This window comes from Nannospalax galili, unplaced genomic scaffold (genome assembly GCF_000622305.1).
Source record: "Nannospalax galili isolate Female #2095 unplaced genomic scaffold, S.galili_v1.0 scaffold335, whole genome shotgun sequence".
Lineage (NCBI taxonomy): Eukaryota > Metazoa > Chordata > Mammalia > Rodentia > Spalacidae > Nannospalax > Nannospalax galili.
In genome coordinates, this window is record NW_008337842.1 from 107,570 (window position 1) to 126,774 (window position 19,205).

General features: G+C 45.9%; 1 protein-coding gene across 5 annotated transcripts in view; it reads right to left on the reverse strand.

Annotated features, from left to right (window-relative positions):
• Nucleotides 1–19,205, reverse strand: part of Zbtb16 (zinc finger and BTB domain containing 16) — a 193,203-nt gene that overhangs the window by 90,272 nt on the left and 83,726 nt on the right. For all 5 annotated transcript variants that reach the window (XM_008832739.3, XM_008832738.3, XM_008832736.3 and 2 more), the window contains exon 3: nt 3,032–3,129. In XM_008832739.3, coding sequence (XP_008830961.1) covers nt 3,032–3,129 — 98 coding nt within the window. The remainder of the gene's footprint in view (nt 1–3,031; nt 3,130–19,205) is intronic.

Consider the following 19,205-nt stretch of genomic DNA (forward strand, 5'->3'; position numbering starts at 1 on the left):
GAGGCAGGTGGATTTCTGTGAGTTCAAGGCCAGCCTGGTCTACATAGTGAGTTCCAGGACAGCTGGGGCTACAGGGAGATCCTGTCTCTCAAAAAAAAAAAAAGTGCTCCAGGCCCTAGGGTAACGATTTATCTTCCTGGTTTTCTGCTGCCATTCCAAGCCTTCACCAACTATAAAATGGGTCCACACTATAGTTCCTGAGGCTCTGTATCACTGTCCACTTTTTGCATGGCATCTTCAAAACAGAGCAAAAGGAAATCTATGTTGTCTAAAGCATCTTCTATAGCTAGCTCCAGGCCAGTCAGAGCATATACATCAAATTCCCATCTTAAAACAACAAAACGTCTTTTCTTTTGTTTTGTTTCTTGAGACAGGGTCTCCTGTTGCTGGCCTTGACTTTGCTATGTAGCTGAGGCTTCCCCTATCTCTTGCTTCCCCTATCTCTGCTTTTCAAGTGCTAAGATTATAGGCTTGCACTACCATGCCTAGCAAAAAAAAATTTAAAGGGCCCTCTAAAACAAGAGTAGGTGTGGGGTTGGGAAGGCTGGAATCTTCCAGAAGACCTGGGACTACCAGCTCAGCCCTCAGACCCCAACCCCCAACAAGTCAAGGTCTCTGCAGGAGTGGTCACTGTTTAACAGGGGGCAGCAATTCAGGAAATGGTCTGGCCTCCCTAGTCCTGGGTGCTATTTGATTATCAGACACAACTGTACAGGATTGAAGGGTCTGCAGGGCATTAGAAAGCAAAATAGGGACTAGGAGCCTCAGACTGCGGGCTATGAGGCCGCTCATCACCTGCCCCATCACCACATCCTTCATAAAAGCCTTGGCAAGTATGTTTCAGAGGCATTGGTGATATAACACAGTCAGCCTTCAGTGGCCTGCACATGGGCACTGAAAAGAAAAGTAGGAAAACACAACCTAATTTCTGATGCTTCTGAAACATACAGGTGAGACCACGGGACCCTGAAGTAGCAACTCAGACAGGACCAAAGCTCACTTCCCCAGGGACCGGCCGGTCCACAGGAGGATGGCAAAAAGCCACTATCTTTTCAGAACTGGGGACACCAACCCCACCTGAAAGTAAGACAAGCTCTCCTTTCAGCTACACCCACCAACACTGAGCACACGGATTCCACAGCAGAGATGGTGGCTAATTCACACTGCTCCTACTTCCTGGAAGAGGACCAAGGGGTCCTCAGTACTCCCCCATCCCAGCAAGTCCCTCAGCCATAACGGTTTCTGCTGCAGGAGACACCAGCGAGGACCCTGGAGTCCTCTTGAGTTGCTCATCAGATTTCCAGGCTGCATTCATTCATTCAACAAGCATTTGTTGATGCCAGGCAAAGTGCTAGACATGGCAGGGCCCAATCACGTGCCCAAACAGCTCACTGTCTGTTAAGGAGAAGGAAACTGAAATTACACTTACCCAGTGCCTGCCACACTTCAGGCATAGTGGGAAGGGGATAAAGTGAGACTTAAGAGTTCTGAGTTAGGATTCAACATTCCTACTTTACAGACAAGGATGCGGAGGCTCAGAAAGGCCAAGGTCACCCTATCAGGAGTTTAAGTGCCCAGATTTCTTCTACCACATCACCCTGCCTCTCAGGGAGGGGAGATAAGGCAAACCCAGAAATAACCATAACTCAACGAAGAAAGATTCTGCTCAAAGATAGTATTAGATATAAAAAGAAATATGGGCACCTAGCTTCTGGCTAGAGGCAGGAATGGTTGAAGGTGATCTTGTGGAAGAACTTGGGGAAACCTGGGAAGGTGGGAGAAGGGGTCTTCCATGCAGACAGAATGGATGAACAGAACCAAAGTGCTTTGAAGGCTAGGAGTGTGGAAGCCACGTGGGCCCTGCAGTGAGCTACCACAAAACTGCAGAGGAGAACTTACACAACCATCCACACAGCAGGCTGGAGGAAGAACAGTATGCACACAGCCCACCAGGCAGGAAGCACCTGGGGTCAGGTGATGAGGGATGATAACAGTGACAACTTCAGAGATAGGGCATAGGGAAAGATGTCCAAGCAGAAGCTATTGATATTTGTGAATCACCAATTGTAGGCCAGGGAATTTGCTATAATGACATTTAGCATATATCTCATGCTAAATTCTCAAAGCAGAAAAATCACACCTGCACCCACAGAGACAGAAGTTTCCCGGGTAAGTCTGGCCATGGTCATACAGCATCTGTCACTGGGCTTGATCCTTCCTCTGACCAGGCCCAAAGCCTTCAGGCTAAACTGCCTGAAGGACTTACTGCTTGAGGCACCACAGCCAAAGAAGAGGCAGTAAGACAGGAATAAGCTCCTCTCCCCTGAAATGTGAGCACAAGGTTTAAAGGCAATGCTATTAGAGGAAAAGGCTATGACTCTGGCAGGGAAGTTAGAGCCTCTACAATAATGGGCAGGCAGCCCCTTAAGTTTAGAAGCCACAGCATCAGACCTGCACGATCCTTCCCTCCACGCAGAGCACTGAGGCATGCCTAGTGCCGGGGTCTTCTCTCTTTTTCACACCTCTCAGGGCAAGAGCATCTTTGCCCAAATAAGAATTATCAGCAGCCATATAGTCAACCCCACTAGAATTGGATAAAATTAACTTGCAAAAGACAGCATGCTATAACTAGCTTTGAGTTCCAACCTTTCTATATCTATTTAATTAAAGGCTCCTGTATAATGTGAACCCAATAGTCAGATTCATTAGACAGCGAGAACCTAATTCCACAACTGTTTTTGCTAATGAAACTGCAGTCTGCTTTGGAAGGTAGATCGCACAGGGCATGGGTACCAGTGATGCCCCGGAAACCTCAGGGGAGAACATGAGGATCAGTTCTTTTGATAAGCACACCCTCAGGGTGGCTATTCTGCTCCATGAAACTGAAAGGAGGAGCCAAGGGACAAGGTGGACCAAGGCCCTGGCTGGCAATGGGGACATCAAGACCACACCTGACTCTGAGTTGGGAGTGAAGGCAAAAGGAAGTAGTTGCCTGAGCCTCCGTGGGGTGGGCTTAGGAGGCCTCGCCTACCTGAATGAGCCAGTAAGTGCATTCTCAGTCGCAAACTATCCAGGAACCGCTTTCCGCAGAGCTCACACCCGTACGTCTTCATCCCACTGTGTAGCTTCCTGTAGGGGAAAGGAGAAGACAGGTTGCTGCTGCTCTGTCTAGACAGAAGGCAGGCCCACCCCTACCCAAGGGCTTTGCAGCAATCCCCCTGACAGATGACAGGAAGGTGGCAGCTCAGGGGATGACACTGATAAAGACTGTCATCCCACCCCTGATCCTCAGACAGTCTCCATGCCCCCCATGCCCATGGACTGCTGTACCCACTCTTAATCTTGCTCCTAGAAGAACAGGTCACTTCTCCTCACTTTGCACACTGGCAGACCCAAGAGAAGTCAGCCTGATTTCAGAGACAGGAAGGATGCAACATCCAAGACGCCAGACAGACATTCGGCTCACTGTCCACCTAGCACAGATCCTGAAAAGCCTCTGCTTACCTCAGGGTAACACTGCCCTCACTGCGCTACACTGTGCCTATGCCTGGTTCCCTATCACCCACTAGACTCAGGAGGGCTGCCTTTGTGCCTATTGTTCTCCCATCTCCAATGCCCAGGAATTGGCACGGACTGGCACTGACGAGGTTCCAAATAAGCATAGGAAGGAACTGATTCTATGAATATGGATGTTTCTCTCTCAGCATCCAGATGTTCTTAGAGTAGGTATGACCCCCCCATGCCCCTCCCCCACCCCCTTAACCTTCCTCTAAGGCCCAGCTTTACAGGCATCTTCCCTGTGTGTCCAGCTCTTGCAGACAGAAGGCTGGTGAGAAAACAGGCAGCTGAGATCTAGAATGTAAGGGATAGTAGTTGTTCTTTAGCTTTTCAAGATACTTTCATACAATTACCTCATTTGCCACCACTAAGGGTCTAAGAGGTAGGATAGGCCACATTATCACCTTGCCAACAAATAGTCACACTCCCTTGCATCCTAACTCCCTGCTGGGGCCTCTCTGGCCAGATCCTTTGCAATGTAGCTGTTAAGATACAAGGAACCCAGGGAATTAGCAAGCAGGGAGCTGAGCACTGTGGAGAGGTTCTGAGCAGCCTAGACTGGCTCACCTAGGGCTGACTTTTCTTTCACCTACACTCCTGCACTCATGGCCACTGCTGGATCCAGGATCTAGCCATCAACTCTGCCCCAGTCTCTGTGACTTCTCTGCCATGTCCCCTAAGGACCAAGGCAGGCAGGGGCAACCAGGATCTGTGGGTAAAAGGGCAAGACCGGAAAACACAGTGCTCATGGAGAGACAAAAGACCACTCCTCAGAATGCTGAGGCGTTAAGACCATAGAGAAGCACCATGGAGCTGGTGCTGCCCGTACTAGAGAAAACTGGATCTTATGTGCTCAGACTGGCAGCATTCATATCACAACAAGGACATCCAGCCACCCACCACTACCAACTTCCAGATCTCAGCAATGTATTAAACCATTTGCTGCCCCCTGGAGACTTCCATAGCATTTCTGACTTTGGGCCACCATGGTGTGAGAGTGTCCAAAGCAATACGTGCAGCCTTCAGACAGGGATCATGTACAGTTCTCTTTGCAGAACTCTTTCTCAATCACGTTGTTCTGTTTTCTGCTTTCCTTTTCCCCCTTGCCAAAGACAAATGATTTCCCAAGCACAAGCACATAAACACGCATGCTCATCCACAACACTGTAGGGTGCCCCACCCCCAGCGTTATCTCACTCTTGGCAGCAGCTGATCTATCCAAATTGAGAAAGAGTACAGAACATTTTAACTGAACATTCTTTACTCTGATTATATTTCACAATGTCAGGGCACTGGGGCATGTCCTAATAGTGTTTGGGGGCAAAGTATGTTTTTAAATAGGTGCCCAGGTATGTCAGAGTATGTGTGAGAAAGAGAGAGAGAGAGAGAGAGAGAGAGAGAGAGAGAGAGAGAGAGAGAGAGAGAGGTGGAACACTCCTGTCCCTCATGCAGGCATGACGAATGTTTGCTTTTCTAAGAGATGTTCTACAGAGAGGCAAAGACTCTTGGAGTGGATTGTCAGGCGCAGCTCTAGTGGATGCCAAGGGACAGGGTCCAGTTGACTGTGACCCTTATTGCTGTGATTTGTTACGTTTCCAAGGGTATCCACTCCTGGGGAAACAGGAAGATGACATCCATTTGGATAAGATTTCTAAAACGACTCTGGAATAAACAGCCAGTCTTCAGATTTGAGGACCATGCCCAGGCTAAACTCCCTTCTTGAGCTCCCTTCTCTCCTTTCTTAGTGTTCCAGAAAGTTCTCACCCTGATGAATACGCTTAAGTAATACCATTGCCTTTTCCCTGAATAAGAGTAGATTTGCTTAGCAACTGTTGGAAGTGACTTTTCTTCCAGTTGCCAACCAGATTGGCTCAGTGTGAAAGGTGATGGATGCCCGCCCTATTCCTGTAGAGGTAGCAGGGCACAGGGAAACACTCCCAGAAAGCAGCCACAGATCCAGACCCTCACCCTGACTGGTTTTAAGACCTTGAACAAGTCATGTTGACATAACTCTGCCATCTTCTTTTCAAGACAGGTTCTCACTATGTAACCCTAGCTGGCCTGGAACTGCCTGTGTAGACCAGGCTGGCCTCTAACTCACAGAGGTTCACCTGCTCCTGCCTCCTGAGTGCTGGGATTAAAAGCCTATGCTACCATAGCAAGCAATCCAACTCTTTCTTACTTGTAAAATGACATAAGATCATGCCTATCTAAAGTTTTAGGCGGAGCTAAGTTTTACTATTCAAAATTCTTGCTCGTATTCTTTTTACTTAGCCTCCAAAGAGTTCCTGTAAGGGACACCGTTATTTTCCCTGGTCTATGAATTGTCATTGTCTACTGTGATATTCTGTGACACCCAGGCCATCGAGCTATGATACTGCAAACAAAACCCTAGATCCAATCCAGCAATATCTGTTCATTTTAAAACCTAATCTAACCTGGGTTTCCTCTTTATCTTTCAGTGAAAGAAACTTTCAGAAATCATGAGGAGCCTTTCCTCAGAACCACTTCGTCACCATGAGTTTTCTAGTCTTTGGTGATAGAAGTGTCCTCTATTACCCAATTCTCAGGAGAAGGACACTGCCCTGAAACTGACCTACTAACTCAGTGCCCTGCACAGGTTCCCAGAGACCAGTATGGTACCCATGTGAGTCCACAAGTAGCAAGGACAAAGGTCACACCCAACTGGCCAAGGGAACCAGGCAAAGTACGCAAAGTTCAGAAGGGAAAAGGAGGCAACATCACAGGCTTGCCCGAATGTTCAGTGAAGCCCATGGAAGTTTGTTCTTTTTTTTTCTTAATTCTTGTTCACACAGCAAGGAAGTAAATATGGAGTGGAGGTTCTCCCAGTTCTAAGGAAAAGCAAATACAGAGAAGGAATGAGTGCATTCCACAGACCCAGCAGCCAGCAGATTCTGCAACACAGTTTTCAGAAAAACTACTGTGGAAACAGAATCCCAACTGGAACCGAAGGACAATTTTATGAAGCCAGTTGTCACTTCTCTTTGGACCATAGCTTCCCACCACCACCACGACTCCGCAGAGATTTAGATCAAAATGCCAATTCTCTCCACCTCCCGTATCACCACATTCAATACATCTTCCTAGTCTGGTCCTGTCCTTTCACAAGGTCTAACTTCTTACTTCGTATTTTTCTGTGTGCTGTCTCAGTTGACCATGAAGATCTCCCACTGTTCTCCAAAAGAAAGCCATGCTTCTGGCTGCCATTTTAAAAGTAATCTGGTTCTAGTTGGTTCAGTCCACTCTATCCTATATTCAGTAGAGATTATGCTTTGATAAGGAATGGCCTTAAGTTCTGCCCCACCCATAATGGTGGTCCATATCAGACAATACCTGGCCCAACAGTTAAGTTCACCTTGCATGATGTTCACTGGTATCCAAAAAGATAAAAAGAACCAACCCCTGTACTGGATGGCTCAGGTGTCAACCACTGTCTAGGAAGAGGCTCCTCAACTGCGATATCGCCTTCAGCAAACTGACCTGTGACTATATCTGTGAGGCATTTCCTTGATTGATAGTTGATGTGGGAAGATCCAGCCCACTGTGGGAAGTGCCACCCTGGGCAGGCAGGTGGTCCTAGGTTGTATAAAGAAGCAGGCTGAGCACAGACCAGAGGAGCAAGCCGGTAAGCAGCATCCTCCATGGTCTGTGCTTCAGCTCCCGCCACCATCCAGGTTCCTGTCCTGAGCTCCTGCCATGGTTTCCCTCTGTGATCAGGATGTATAAGGCAAATAAACCTCTTCTTTTTCAAGTTGGTTTTGGTCAGAGTGTTTTATCACAGCAATACATTGTTAACCAGGACAGCCCCTAACACAGTTTCTACATATATTCTCAAGAAAGATGAATCATTGTAAGAAAGTAAATATAAGCAAATTTGACACTCTTAGCAACATAAAAGAAGGACCTAGTTCTTCCTGCCAGTTCTCAATCATGCAACTCTCACTACTGAAACCACCATGGCAAGTTCTTCATTGGAACCATGTCTGCACTCATTGAATCTGAAACTCATAAAGAGTCTGTCTGGTTTGGGCTCTGATTTCTTCAATGACATAAGCCCTAGCTATCTTCCCTTTGTTTCATAAGGCCTAGTTTAAAAGGGATTGTTCAAGGTTGAAGAAACCCTTCTGGGTAAAGCAAGGTATAGAGCATTCCTCTGCTTGTCCTATAATATTTCAAGTACACCAGCTTCGTGGGCAACCTCTGGTCTAGATTCAGACCCTGTCTTGTGGCTCTTGTAGTTCATATTAGGAAGGGCCAAAGGCAACGTCTTGACAACATGAAGGCTGAGTTTCAGACTATATACCTTTAAGCTAAGCCTTCATCAACCCAGCCCCGCTGGGGCAGCAGCAGGAGCTTAAGTTACAGAAAGACCCCTTCTATCTTCCCTACCTCAGTCCCTAGAGACAGCTAGTACTATTAGCTACTCCCTGCCCTCTACAGAGCAGTCCACTTCCATCCACTCAGCCACAAGGACCAAGGAGACAAGGTGAGAAGATGGGCTCATTGTCTAAGTACCAAAAGGAACAGGCCAGCAGCATTGACTGCCGGAGAGGGACTCAAGGCTCAGCACTGCCCATGGCTCACTTCAGAATAAAAGACAAAGGTGGAGCTCACCACAGGCAGGGAAGGTTTACAGAAAAAGTTCTCAGTTCTAATAGTCCGAGGGCTGTGCTCCCCTCACTCTGCTGATTGGAAGGTCAAATGATCCGGTGTGTGAGTTTTGCTGGACAGACCAGCGTATGGAAGTAGGACCTGTAACTGGGAACTAGGAAAAGCAAGAGGAAGAAAAAGCCACCACTGAACCATGGATAATATTTTCTCTATTCTCAGTTAAGTGATTCACCCCTGACCTAACATTCAGACCAGGCCAGTGCAGCCCCCTGGGACAGCAGCAGGCACTTAAGTTACAGGCTCACTCTAGGCCTGGTGGGGAGGCTGGTCCACATTCAGAAGCACCCCAGTGCCAGGGGGCTTTGCCTTCTTTTCCTTTCTTTGTTTGGTTTTTGTTTTAGTTCTTTTTTACTTTTTTGGCAGTCCTGGGGCCTAAACCTAATCAGGTACTCTACCACCAAGGTAGCTGTATCTCTCCCCCCCCTTTTTTTTTCCATTTGACACAGGATCTCACTAAGTTATGAAGCTGTCCTTGAACTCCCTCTATAACTCAGGCAAGTCTTGAATTTATAATCCCCCTAGGATCTCAGCCTCCAGAGAAGCTGGGATTACATGCATGCAGTCTCACACCACCAGGTCCAGTAAGGACTTTTGCCTTCTAATCTCATGACCACATACAGTAGTTTCATTTCTGCGGCTGTGATAAAATATCCTGAACAGAAAGCAGTTTAGGAGAGAAAAGGGTTTGTTTCAGCTTACAGCTGTCCCCCAGAGCAGTGACAGTGGCAGGAGCTTGAAGCAGTTGGTCACATTCACAGTTGAGAGCAGTGGAAATGGATGTAGCTATGCTCGCTGGCTTGTGCTTGGCTTGATTTCTCCACTCTCACACAGTTCAGAACCCCCTGCCTTAGGGAATGGTGCCACCCACACTGGGGTGCGTTTTCCCATATCAATGAACTTCATTAAGACAGTCACCCACAGATATGCACGCTCACCAACCCAATGTAGATGATCCCTCATTGAGATTCTTTCCAGGTGATTCTAGGTTATGCCAAGTTGACAGAGCTAACCATCACACCATGGATTTAATCCACTCAACACTGCTAAGGAATCCTCTAAAGGAGACAGGAGATTCTACGAATGAGATTCAGACCAGGGTCTAAAAGACCCCTCTTTCTCAAAAGGCTGCAGCGCATGAGAACAACAACCCTCTCTAAACACCTCTACTTATGAGGGGAAGCCAGCCCCATGCAAACCTGTTGGGCCTCTCTGAAGTAGAAACTGAACTAAAAGAAGAAGAAGACTTCAGTCTTAGGCTTCCTCACCTTCCTTAAGCCCTTGTGGTTTGGTTTGTGTTTTGTTTTGTTTTGTTTTGTTTTGTTTTTAAAAAGTCCTAACTCCAGTGCCTCCTGATCCTTAGTTCAAATAACAGGACAAAGGTTAACCAGTCAATGGTATTCTGTGAAAAGAGATGGAATAAAGTTAGTTATGAGACTATCAGGTTTCTTCCCCAAAACAACTTTTGGGTAAATGGTAGGGTATTTATATTTAGTCCAACCTCCTAAATTTTCTAGATGGTATTTCTCTGTTTCGTCAGTTTCCTTTTGTTTTTGACACAGGGTCTGGGAAGCCCCACTCACCCTGAGCTCACTCAGTAGCCCAGACTAGCCTCATATTCATGATCCTTCCTGCCTCAGCTTCTTGAATGCTGGGGTTATAGGCATGAATGCTGGGATTATAGGCATGTGCCAACATGCCCAGTCTTCCATTTGGTTCTTCATAAGAAATGAAACTACTGAACATCAAGTTCTACCAGAGGCCTCCACCCTAAACCAAAGTTGGCCATTCACAGGGCCTGTGGACACTCATGGAATGTTCCCTGCCTTCTCAGGAAGACATGGGATCTTCCCAGAGAATGTCTCTTAATGCCACCAATAGTGTCAAATTCCAGGCTGGACAGGTCATTATCACACCCAGTGTCAGTCTCCTTATAAACATGATTCAAGACTAAGATGTTTATCAGTTCCTCAGGCTCTTTAAGGATGGGAATCATGCCTCCATCTCTGCTGTCAACGCCTTCAGCACAGACTCAAGCACACAGAGAGATGGAAGAAGAGCTGTTTCTGATGAGGTGGTCTCTAGCCACCCTAAGACAGAGGGACACCTGACCACTGACATGGAGCCCTGGACTTGCCTAGAGTTGGAGAGTGAGCCGGAGCCCCAGGGGAGAAGAAAACGAACAGTTTCAATCTCTGCAAGGGGATGGGTCACTTTCATTTTCTCAAGACGTAAGGGAAATTATCCTTTTACACACTTTTTTTTTTTAATTTTCAGATTATACAGTCATTTGACAAGCTCTGAATGCATAGCTAGTATTACAACAAATTATCCTTCTAGCAATAGAGTTCGTGGTTCCCTGACTAGTCAATATTAATAAACATTACCCAATGCTTTTACAACACAATTTATTTTTTAATACAGCTCTTTATGTATGCTATAAAGTAAATATACTAATAAAAGCCAAGGATTCCAAAGAAGAGATTTTAAAAACAGCCAAGAACTAACCAAACGCTAGTTAAATTAACACCTTCTGTGCTGCAGATTTAGGGGGTTAGGAATGCAGACCCATGGAGTCTGAGAAACAGGCAGCCATTTTAGTTGTTTTGGAGTCCTTTAACAGGAAGAGGAAAGATACCGAGGAGCCATGTAATCTCAAGAATCGCCTAGACAGAAGGTATTTAGTATGTTAACCAGGCATAAATACTCGGACTAGGCTGGGGGCGGGAGATGTGGTTTTCACTCCAGGTCTGCTGGCAACCAGCAGAAGACCTTGGCCACACTTCTTGTTTTTCTAGATTTTACTTTATACCTCTGTGGCCAGGCAAGGGTAGATCTGATCAGCTTTACCAGCTGAAAGGTTGTGGGGCTGATGTGGTCTGTGCTAGCTGTACACTATCTCCGTTGTGAGGGATTCATACCACACTCATCCTCTCCATCTTCATCACTGAGCCCAGAACATACAAAGAGATCCGTGTAGTGCATCTTGTTAAATGATAGAAAAAAAAACAAACCCAAAAAGGGAATCTGAAGAGAAAATGTACAAGGTGGAGAAACCCACCCTCCCTCAATGTGGATGATCCCTCATTGAGATTCTTTCCAGGTGATTCTAGGTTATGCCAAGTTGACAAAGCTAACCAACACACATCCATAGACCTCCTACAAGGACAGTTGTGCCTGTTATCCAAAAAAGAAGCCACCCCCCAACACACACACACACACACACACACACACACACACACACCATGGGGGTTTTGGAAAGAAAGCCAAATATCCTTCATTGGTCTAGAATTGAGTCTATTTGGAGCTGACAGAAGAGGGGAAGAAACAGCTCTAAGCTTTGAAAAACATGAGGGGTTAGGCAGATGACTCAGTGGGTAAAGTGCTTGCCGTGCAAGTATGAAGGCCTGCATTCAGATCATCAGCACTAACATGAAAGCTGGGTGTGGTCTCACATATCTGTAACCCTAGTGCTGAGAGCAGAGACAGGTGGCTCCCCAGAGCTCTCTGGCCATCTGGTCCAGTCAACTGGTAACCTCTGGTTCAGTGAAGAGACTCTGTCTCCAAAGATAAGGAGGAGCGTGACAGAGGAAGACACTCAGTGCTAGCCTCTGGCTGTCACATGCATGTGTACATATGAGCACATGTGCACTCATATATACTACACACCAATTTTTTTCAAGGAAAGAAGAGTAGAAACAATGGCAAATACAGTACCTCCAAATAAGGTTGTCTCTGGGTATTCAAACACAATGTCAAAAGCCAGGGGTGTTGACTCACACCTTTAATTCCAGCACTTGGGAGGCTGAGGTGGGGAGATTCCAGTGAGTCTGAGGATAATTTGTGCAACATAGTAAGGTCCAGGTTGGCCTGACTGACAGAGTGAGGACTCTGTCCTTAAAAAATTGAAGGACCAGGTGTAGTGGTGCATGCCTTTAATCCCAGCACTTGGGAGGCAGAGGCAGAGGCAGAGGCGGGCGGATCTCTTGAGGCTAGCCTGGTCTGCATAGTGAGTTCCAGGCCAATAAGGGCTATATAGTGAAATCCTGACTCAAAAAAAAACTCCAGAAAATGAAGGCGGTGGGGAGGGGGCAGGAAGGAAAGGAAGGAAGGAAAGTGTTGGAAATGATAAAGGATTGTGCTGACCTCTGTGTACAACCACTCAAAGATGAATCCTCAGGGTTGCTGAGCACCAGAGGCCTGGGCTCCTGGCTGTTATGTAACCACCTTTTGTTTTAAAATACTGAGTTCTCCTAAGTCGTTTATTTGAAATATCTCTATCAACAAATTTCGCCAAGAACAAAAGTTTTTCATTTGGGTGCTGGGCTGTGAGCTGATCGTATCACACACAATCACATACAGTCTCTTTCAACAAGGTCTTAGCATGCTTATCTGTGAAGTTGCTGGTAGCCAAATATGACTGAAATGTTCTATTTATGCTCACTGGATTAAGGAGATGTTGCAACGCTGCACAAAAACCTGGCAGATGTAAGCAAGGTATTACAGCCGCACAGTTAAGATCTGAAGGCAGGGATCAATACACACATTTGTAGTTTTTTTCTTTCTTTTTCTTTAACAAAATAGAAAGGTTGTGCTTTAGAGAGAAAGAGAGAGAGAGAGAGGGAGAGAGAGAGAAGAGGAGGAGGAGGAAAAATAGTAAAAGGCTTCAAGATTTATAGCTTCTCTGAGCTTTTTTCCAAACCCAAAACAGGGTACCATGATGCATACTTGATGATGTCAGCCTAGGGGAAACAAAAATAAATCCAAACTATTCTCTCCAGATCCTCACAGGCCCTATAAGGGAATCAGACTATGGTTACAGATGAGCAGGGGTTGACTTTTTAAAAATCCTCTCTCGTCTCTCTCTCTCTCTCTCTCTCTCTCTCTCTCTCTCTCTCTCTTTCTCTCGCTCTCTCTCTCTCTCCCTCTCTAGCTTCTTATTCTATAAAACTAGTGGCCTTCTGTTTGCTCTCTCCACCCCCATACAAGGTTTTTCCTCAGCTCAAATTGTCAATTTCTGCAAAAACAGGTTTGAAAATCTGCAGACATTTCATTTCCATGATCCTCCTGGGTTTCTGGGGTACAGGAAGATTGGCATTCAGGGTTCATTTCTTGGGTTTCCTCTTTAGCCAGGAGGCTTCCTCTAAATCGCATGCAGCAGCTCCAGAAACTGGAAGATTGTGGGGAATGGCTGAGGTCTCTGAAAGCCCTCAGAAGCACGTGCCTTTGGAATTAAAGCACTCTGAAAACCTTTTTAATGTATATCGCCTCATTCTTTCTGCTTTACTACACGGAAAATTAAATTACTTTTCTAGGAGGGTTCTGTGCTTGATAGTCATGGCTCTCCACATCCGTTATGATCACGAGAGATGAGCTAGGCAGATGACCTGTGTGGATTTTCCCAAATCACATTGGGAAAACTGTCATTTTAATGAAGAGGCAAAAATAAACCATAGATTTCTGCTTTAAAAAATAGTTATTTTCCTCTTTCTTCTAGAACAATAGGGGGAAAAAATCAAGTCAACTGAAGTTGTAGAATAATAAAGGTAGCATACATCGATGGTGAAGGGGTTTCCTGTAAACCCATGGTATAAAAGGCACAGAGCACACGCCTGGGACTCCCAACCCTCCTGAGCTGGATAGAAGCAGGAACAGAGAGGCCTCAAAGTAAAAAGGTGAGGTGGACCATGGCGCCCACAGTCCACGGGTCAGCTCAGGCTCACAGGGACTTTATAACCTTCTACAGGGAAGACTGGTTGACTCATTTCCTATCAATGTCCACCTTGTATCTGTTTTGTTTTGTTTATTGACATGTATGAGTGTTTTGCCTGCATGTATGTGTATCACGTGTGTGCAATGCCACAGAAGACAGAAGAGGGCATCAGATCCCCTTGAAATGGAGTTACAGACTGTTGTTAGCCACCATGTGGGTGATGGGAACCCAACTTGGGTCCTTTAGAAAAGCAGCTGGTGCTTTTAACCACTGAACCATCTCTCCAGCCCCCATAATGCATCTGATAGGCACCTACTGTGTGCCAGCTCCCATGTAAGTCAGACTGTATTTGAACCACGATCTGCCTGGGTAGCTTCTACAACAACAGAACTCTGTTATCACACTCACAGACTGCCTTTCCAGCCTCTGACACTGTTTACAGGTATACACTGGGCTTTCTCTAGCATTTTTTATTTGTATTAGACTGTAAGCTACGTTAAGGCAGAAGCTGTCTGCTGCACTGTCAGAATCTGGCAGGGTGCCTAGGACAGAGTCAGTAGGTATTTCTAAATAATAGCTTTATTGAGATATTATCCACATACCCTACAATTTACCTGTTTAAAGTATACTATCAATAGGGTTTTTTCTAACACATTCACAGAATTATGCAACCATCACCACTATTTAATCCTGGAATATTTTCAGTACCCTATTAAGAATCCTCCTCATATCCATTCACAGCCCCCCCCTTCTGCAGCCAACCTCTGGAACCACTAATTTTTCTTTGTCTAGAACATTTCACATAAATGGAAGCCATTCAACATGCCCCCTTTTCAGATCTTGCTTCTTTCACAGCACACATTTTCAAGCTCCATCTGTAACAGCTGTATGACCATTCCATTTGTTCTTATTGTGCAATAATATGGCATTGTATGGATATACCATACCCTGTGTATCTATCCACTCATCAGTTGATGGCACATTCAGCCATTTCAACCTTTTGGCCCTTAGGAATAATACTGCTCTAAACATTGGTGTTTAAGTTTTATTTGTGGACATATATTTTCACATCTGTTTGATCTGTCTGTACCTAGGGGTGGAATGGCCGGTTCATACAGCACCTTTGTGCTTAACCTATTAAGGAACGGCCAGACCGTCTTCAAAAGCAGCTGCGCCAGTCTATATTTCTATCAGCAATGTCTGGGGTTCCTGATTTCTCAATATAGTTTTAAACTAAATGAATAAATGAATGAAGAGCCCTCTGCACTGACAGCAGCAGAGACAAGGACACAGCTCCAAGGTGCCCTGCTATACCAGTTCTCTACCCACACTGAGGGCATGCCACAATAAGGCCCAACAGGAACCCCGACGAGTACTGCTCATACTGAGGTCATTTTAGAGAGAATCAAATTGGGGGAGGGGGGATGAAGAAATGGAAAGAAAAATGCCAGACAGCTCAAAGTGAGTGCTCACACAATCTTAACTCTCTACCCTCCACCCTATGTCCTGATTCAATAATTTAATAATGCTCACTCCTTAAACAGATTTGGTTGAAAAATAGAAGAAGGAGCCCAGTTCAAGTGCTGGGCTTTGATTTGGTCAACAGTAAGGATATTGGGATTTCACAGCCCTGCTGTCTCAGCTGGGAAGTTTAAAAACAGATTTAATACTTAAAAATGAAAATGCATGGGGTCGGGGATATAGTTCAGCAGTAGAGCACTTACCTAGCATGCACAAGGCCTTGGTATTCATCTCTCTCTCTCTCTCTCTCTCTCTCTCTCTCTCTCTCTCTCTCATATCTCATCTCAAAAATGTACAAATAAGCCAGGCATGGTGGCTCATATCTTTAATTCCAGTGCTCAGGAGGTAGAGGCAGGCAGATCTGTGTGAGATTGAGGCTAACCTGGTCTACCTAGTTAGTTCCAGGCCAGCTGTGAACACAGGATTACAGGGAGACCCCTGTCTCTAATTAATTAATTAACAATTTAAAAATGTACAAAATGTGTAAAAGTCAAAAATATCCCCGGTAAACTTTAAAAGAAGGATCCCCAGAGTTGGAAGCTGCTGAAAAGCTTGCTGGGCAAGTCACAATTAAGGCTAGGCCTCTCTGCCTGGGCTTACTTGAGAGAGTGTGGTGTCCTGAAGCAGGCGACTCAGAGTGTTCAAGGTGTTTAAAACTTCTTTTTCCCCTATTCTCTCTCTGTAGAAGGCGGCAGTCGTCTCCCTTTCTGCACAGACTCCTTGCAAAGAACAAACAAACAAAGGCAGGGACAGAGCAAGGCCCTTTGCAAGCTGCAGGTAATTAAAACAGCCTGTAAATGCCCCAGCAGAAAGCACTTCAAAGAGCCAGTAATTCCAGCATTGGCCAGTCAAGACTGTGTGGTGTAAAAATTATGAGTTTTCCCAACAGGGAGCTTTGTGTGAAAAGGACAGGGGTTGGTGGCAAAGGGAGGGTGAGCCACACAGAGGGGGTTTACAATTAGTGTCCATGCGCAGGGTGCAGAGGACTGTGTATGTGAGTGGTGCACACACACACACAAGCCAGTGAATGGAGATGGTTTGTGTGTAAGTGTGAGAGTGTGCACATTTTTCAATGCTAAGGCAGTCCAAGCATGTGGGCACAGAGATAAAAGGAAAAATAAAATAAAAGCTACAAATACACACCCTCTTCCCTGCTGGGCCTTGCTTTCATGGGGAGAAAGACCAGGTAGCTCGCATCCTCCTCTGCCTCCTTGCATAATACCCACAGCACAGGCCCAAGGAGCAGCTGCAGGCCAGCCCAAGCCGCAGCTCCCTGCATCTGCCTGCCACACTTTTGGTCTCACAGCATGATGCACACCAGCCCACAACACACTGCAGGCTCTGTTATCTTCAAACAGGGGATGAAGACAAGAGAGATTCTTAGCCCTGACTCTGACAGCATTCACTAAGTTCCCTGTGCTGCCTGCCCCAGTGCTCTGTGTTTAGATGGTACTGTGACAGAGACTGAGGCTTGGATTTATTCAAAATTTAAAGCCTGGTGTCGTGGCACACGAGGGTAATCCCAGCACTCCAAGCCAGAAGACAGGCAGATCTCTGTGAGTTCAAGGCCAGCCTGGACTACATAGTGAGTTCTAGGCCAGCTGGGGCTACAGGGAGACCCTGTCTCAAAAAGATCCAAAAAAAAAATTTTTTTTTTTAAATTTTATATGTATGTGTGTTTTGCCTGCATGTGTGTAAGGGCACCTGTGTCATGAAAAGTTCTCTGAAACCAGAGGACAGCATCAGATCCTCTAGAACTGAAGTTGCAGGCAGTTGTTAGCCTCCATGTGGGTGCTAGGAACTGAACCCGAATCCTCTGCAAGAACAGCCAGTGTTCTTAACCGCTGAGCCATCTCTCCGGCACCTAAGACTTGGCGTTTTATAACACATGACACAGAGCTGAGGATGTGGCTCAGCAAGACCCTAGGTTCAATTCCCAGCACTGCAGAAGAAAGAAAACATTTGTAGCACACAACACAGAGGACTGAAATGACAATGGTACCTGTCACCTGACCACAGTGTAACACAGAACAGAAAGGTCTATCACAATAGTATCATTTCTTGTTTTTGTTCTTGTTATTGTTTGATTTAGCTTTGTTGTATTTTCCCTGCAGAGAACGTATGCCCTCCAAGGGCCATGTGGCCAGCAGAAAGGCCAGGATCACCTAGGAAGCCTCCCTGAGTGTCTCCCACCCCAAAGGCGGTCCTCTGTTGTACTCCGCCTTGACCCATGTGGTCTATGGTTGCACAAGGAGCACTGGGGAACCTCTGCTTGCTTCTGTCTGTCCATCTAGATGGGCAGCCCCCAAAGACAGCTTTCTTTTTCTTATCTGCATCCAGCAAAGGGCATGGGACTAACAAGCACTGAAGACATTGGCTGAGTGGAGGGATGAATGGTGGGTATGTGTTGGCCACACAATGGATAATAAATCAGTCAGGATCTGGTTGGGGTACAGTGCCCATCAGCTCCTTATTGCTAATGTCAGTCAAATATCCATCCAGTCCACTGGAGCCTCAGGCTTGCAGAGGGCAGTCGGAAGAATGGCTAAATTCACCAACATAGCAAAGATCCCAACCCCAGCCAGTGGCTTTATTTCCCTATAAACAAAATCCTGGTCTGCCTCCCTCCAAGCCCCACTCAGTAACTCCTTGCTGACACTGCTGGCTTTCATTTTTCTTCCCCCCTTTTCATACATGAGAAAGGAAAGTCTACCTCCTAATGGGTACAGGGGAAGGAAGCAAAGTGGAATCTCTTAAATGGGCCATAACTTCCCGGAAAGCTTTCCCTCCAGCATCCCCTCCCCTAGCTGTCCCCTCTCCACATCTCTGTGTGCCTCCACCCCACCACCTCTGTATCCTCCCATTCTCTCCATTCAAAACAAGATGCATGGATTTTGGACATTTGATTACTTTTAAGTATATATTTTTCCCTCAAATAGACTGAATACAATGGTTAGGAAATGTGACAGCAAACTATTCTGAGCCATTTATTGCCTTAATACCCACCTTTGTCCAACAGGCAGTTTTGACAACAGCGATAAATTCCAAATTTATGTCAACAGAGCATATGTTGAACACCTCATTTCTGAGCTAAAGCGGCATGCTGCCCTATAAATCACCGTTCTGTTTGAAATGAAAGTAGATTACAGGCCTGTGTTATTGAGCAGTTAGAGCTATAGTCATATAAATCAGAACTTTTAACTCTAGGCAATCCGTTGTGCAATTAACTAAAGGGTACTTTGTCATTTCAAGGCTTGGCAGGGCATAGAGCTACCAGGAAGAGGGTGGAAAGGAAAAAGTTTGCAGTCAACAGGAGGGCTGTGGACTGCAGCCCCTACCCCACTCTGCCAAGCCTTACCCCCAGCCCCATCATTAAGATCCTGCCAAGACTGCAAGCTGGCAAAGACAACCTTGTGTTCAGCATCTGCCACAAAGACAACATCACACTGTGTGTTTGTCACCAAGGCACCTTAAGAAGCTCCAGTGCCTTTGTGCTCATTCGTGAAGTATTTCAAAATCCTAGCACAAGCCATGTGCAAACCACTGTCTTGGGTGCAAGATGATATAATACAGGGGGTGGAGCTTGTTATGAGAGAACTTACTCAGCATGTGCAAAGCCTTGGGTTGTTCCATCCCTAGTATTAAAAAAGTGGTGATTGAAAAGTAGTACAAATAATGATATTTAGACGACACCAGTAATGAAGAATTAGAAGAAAACTTGTAC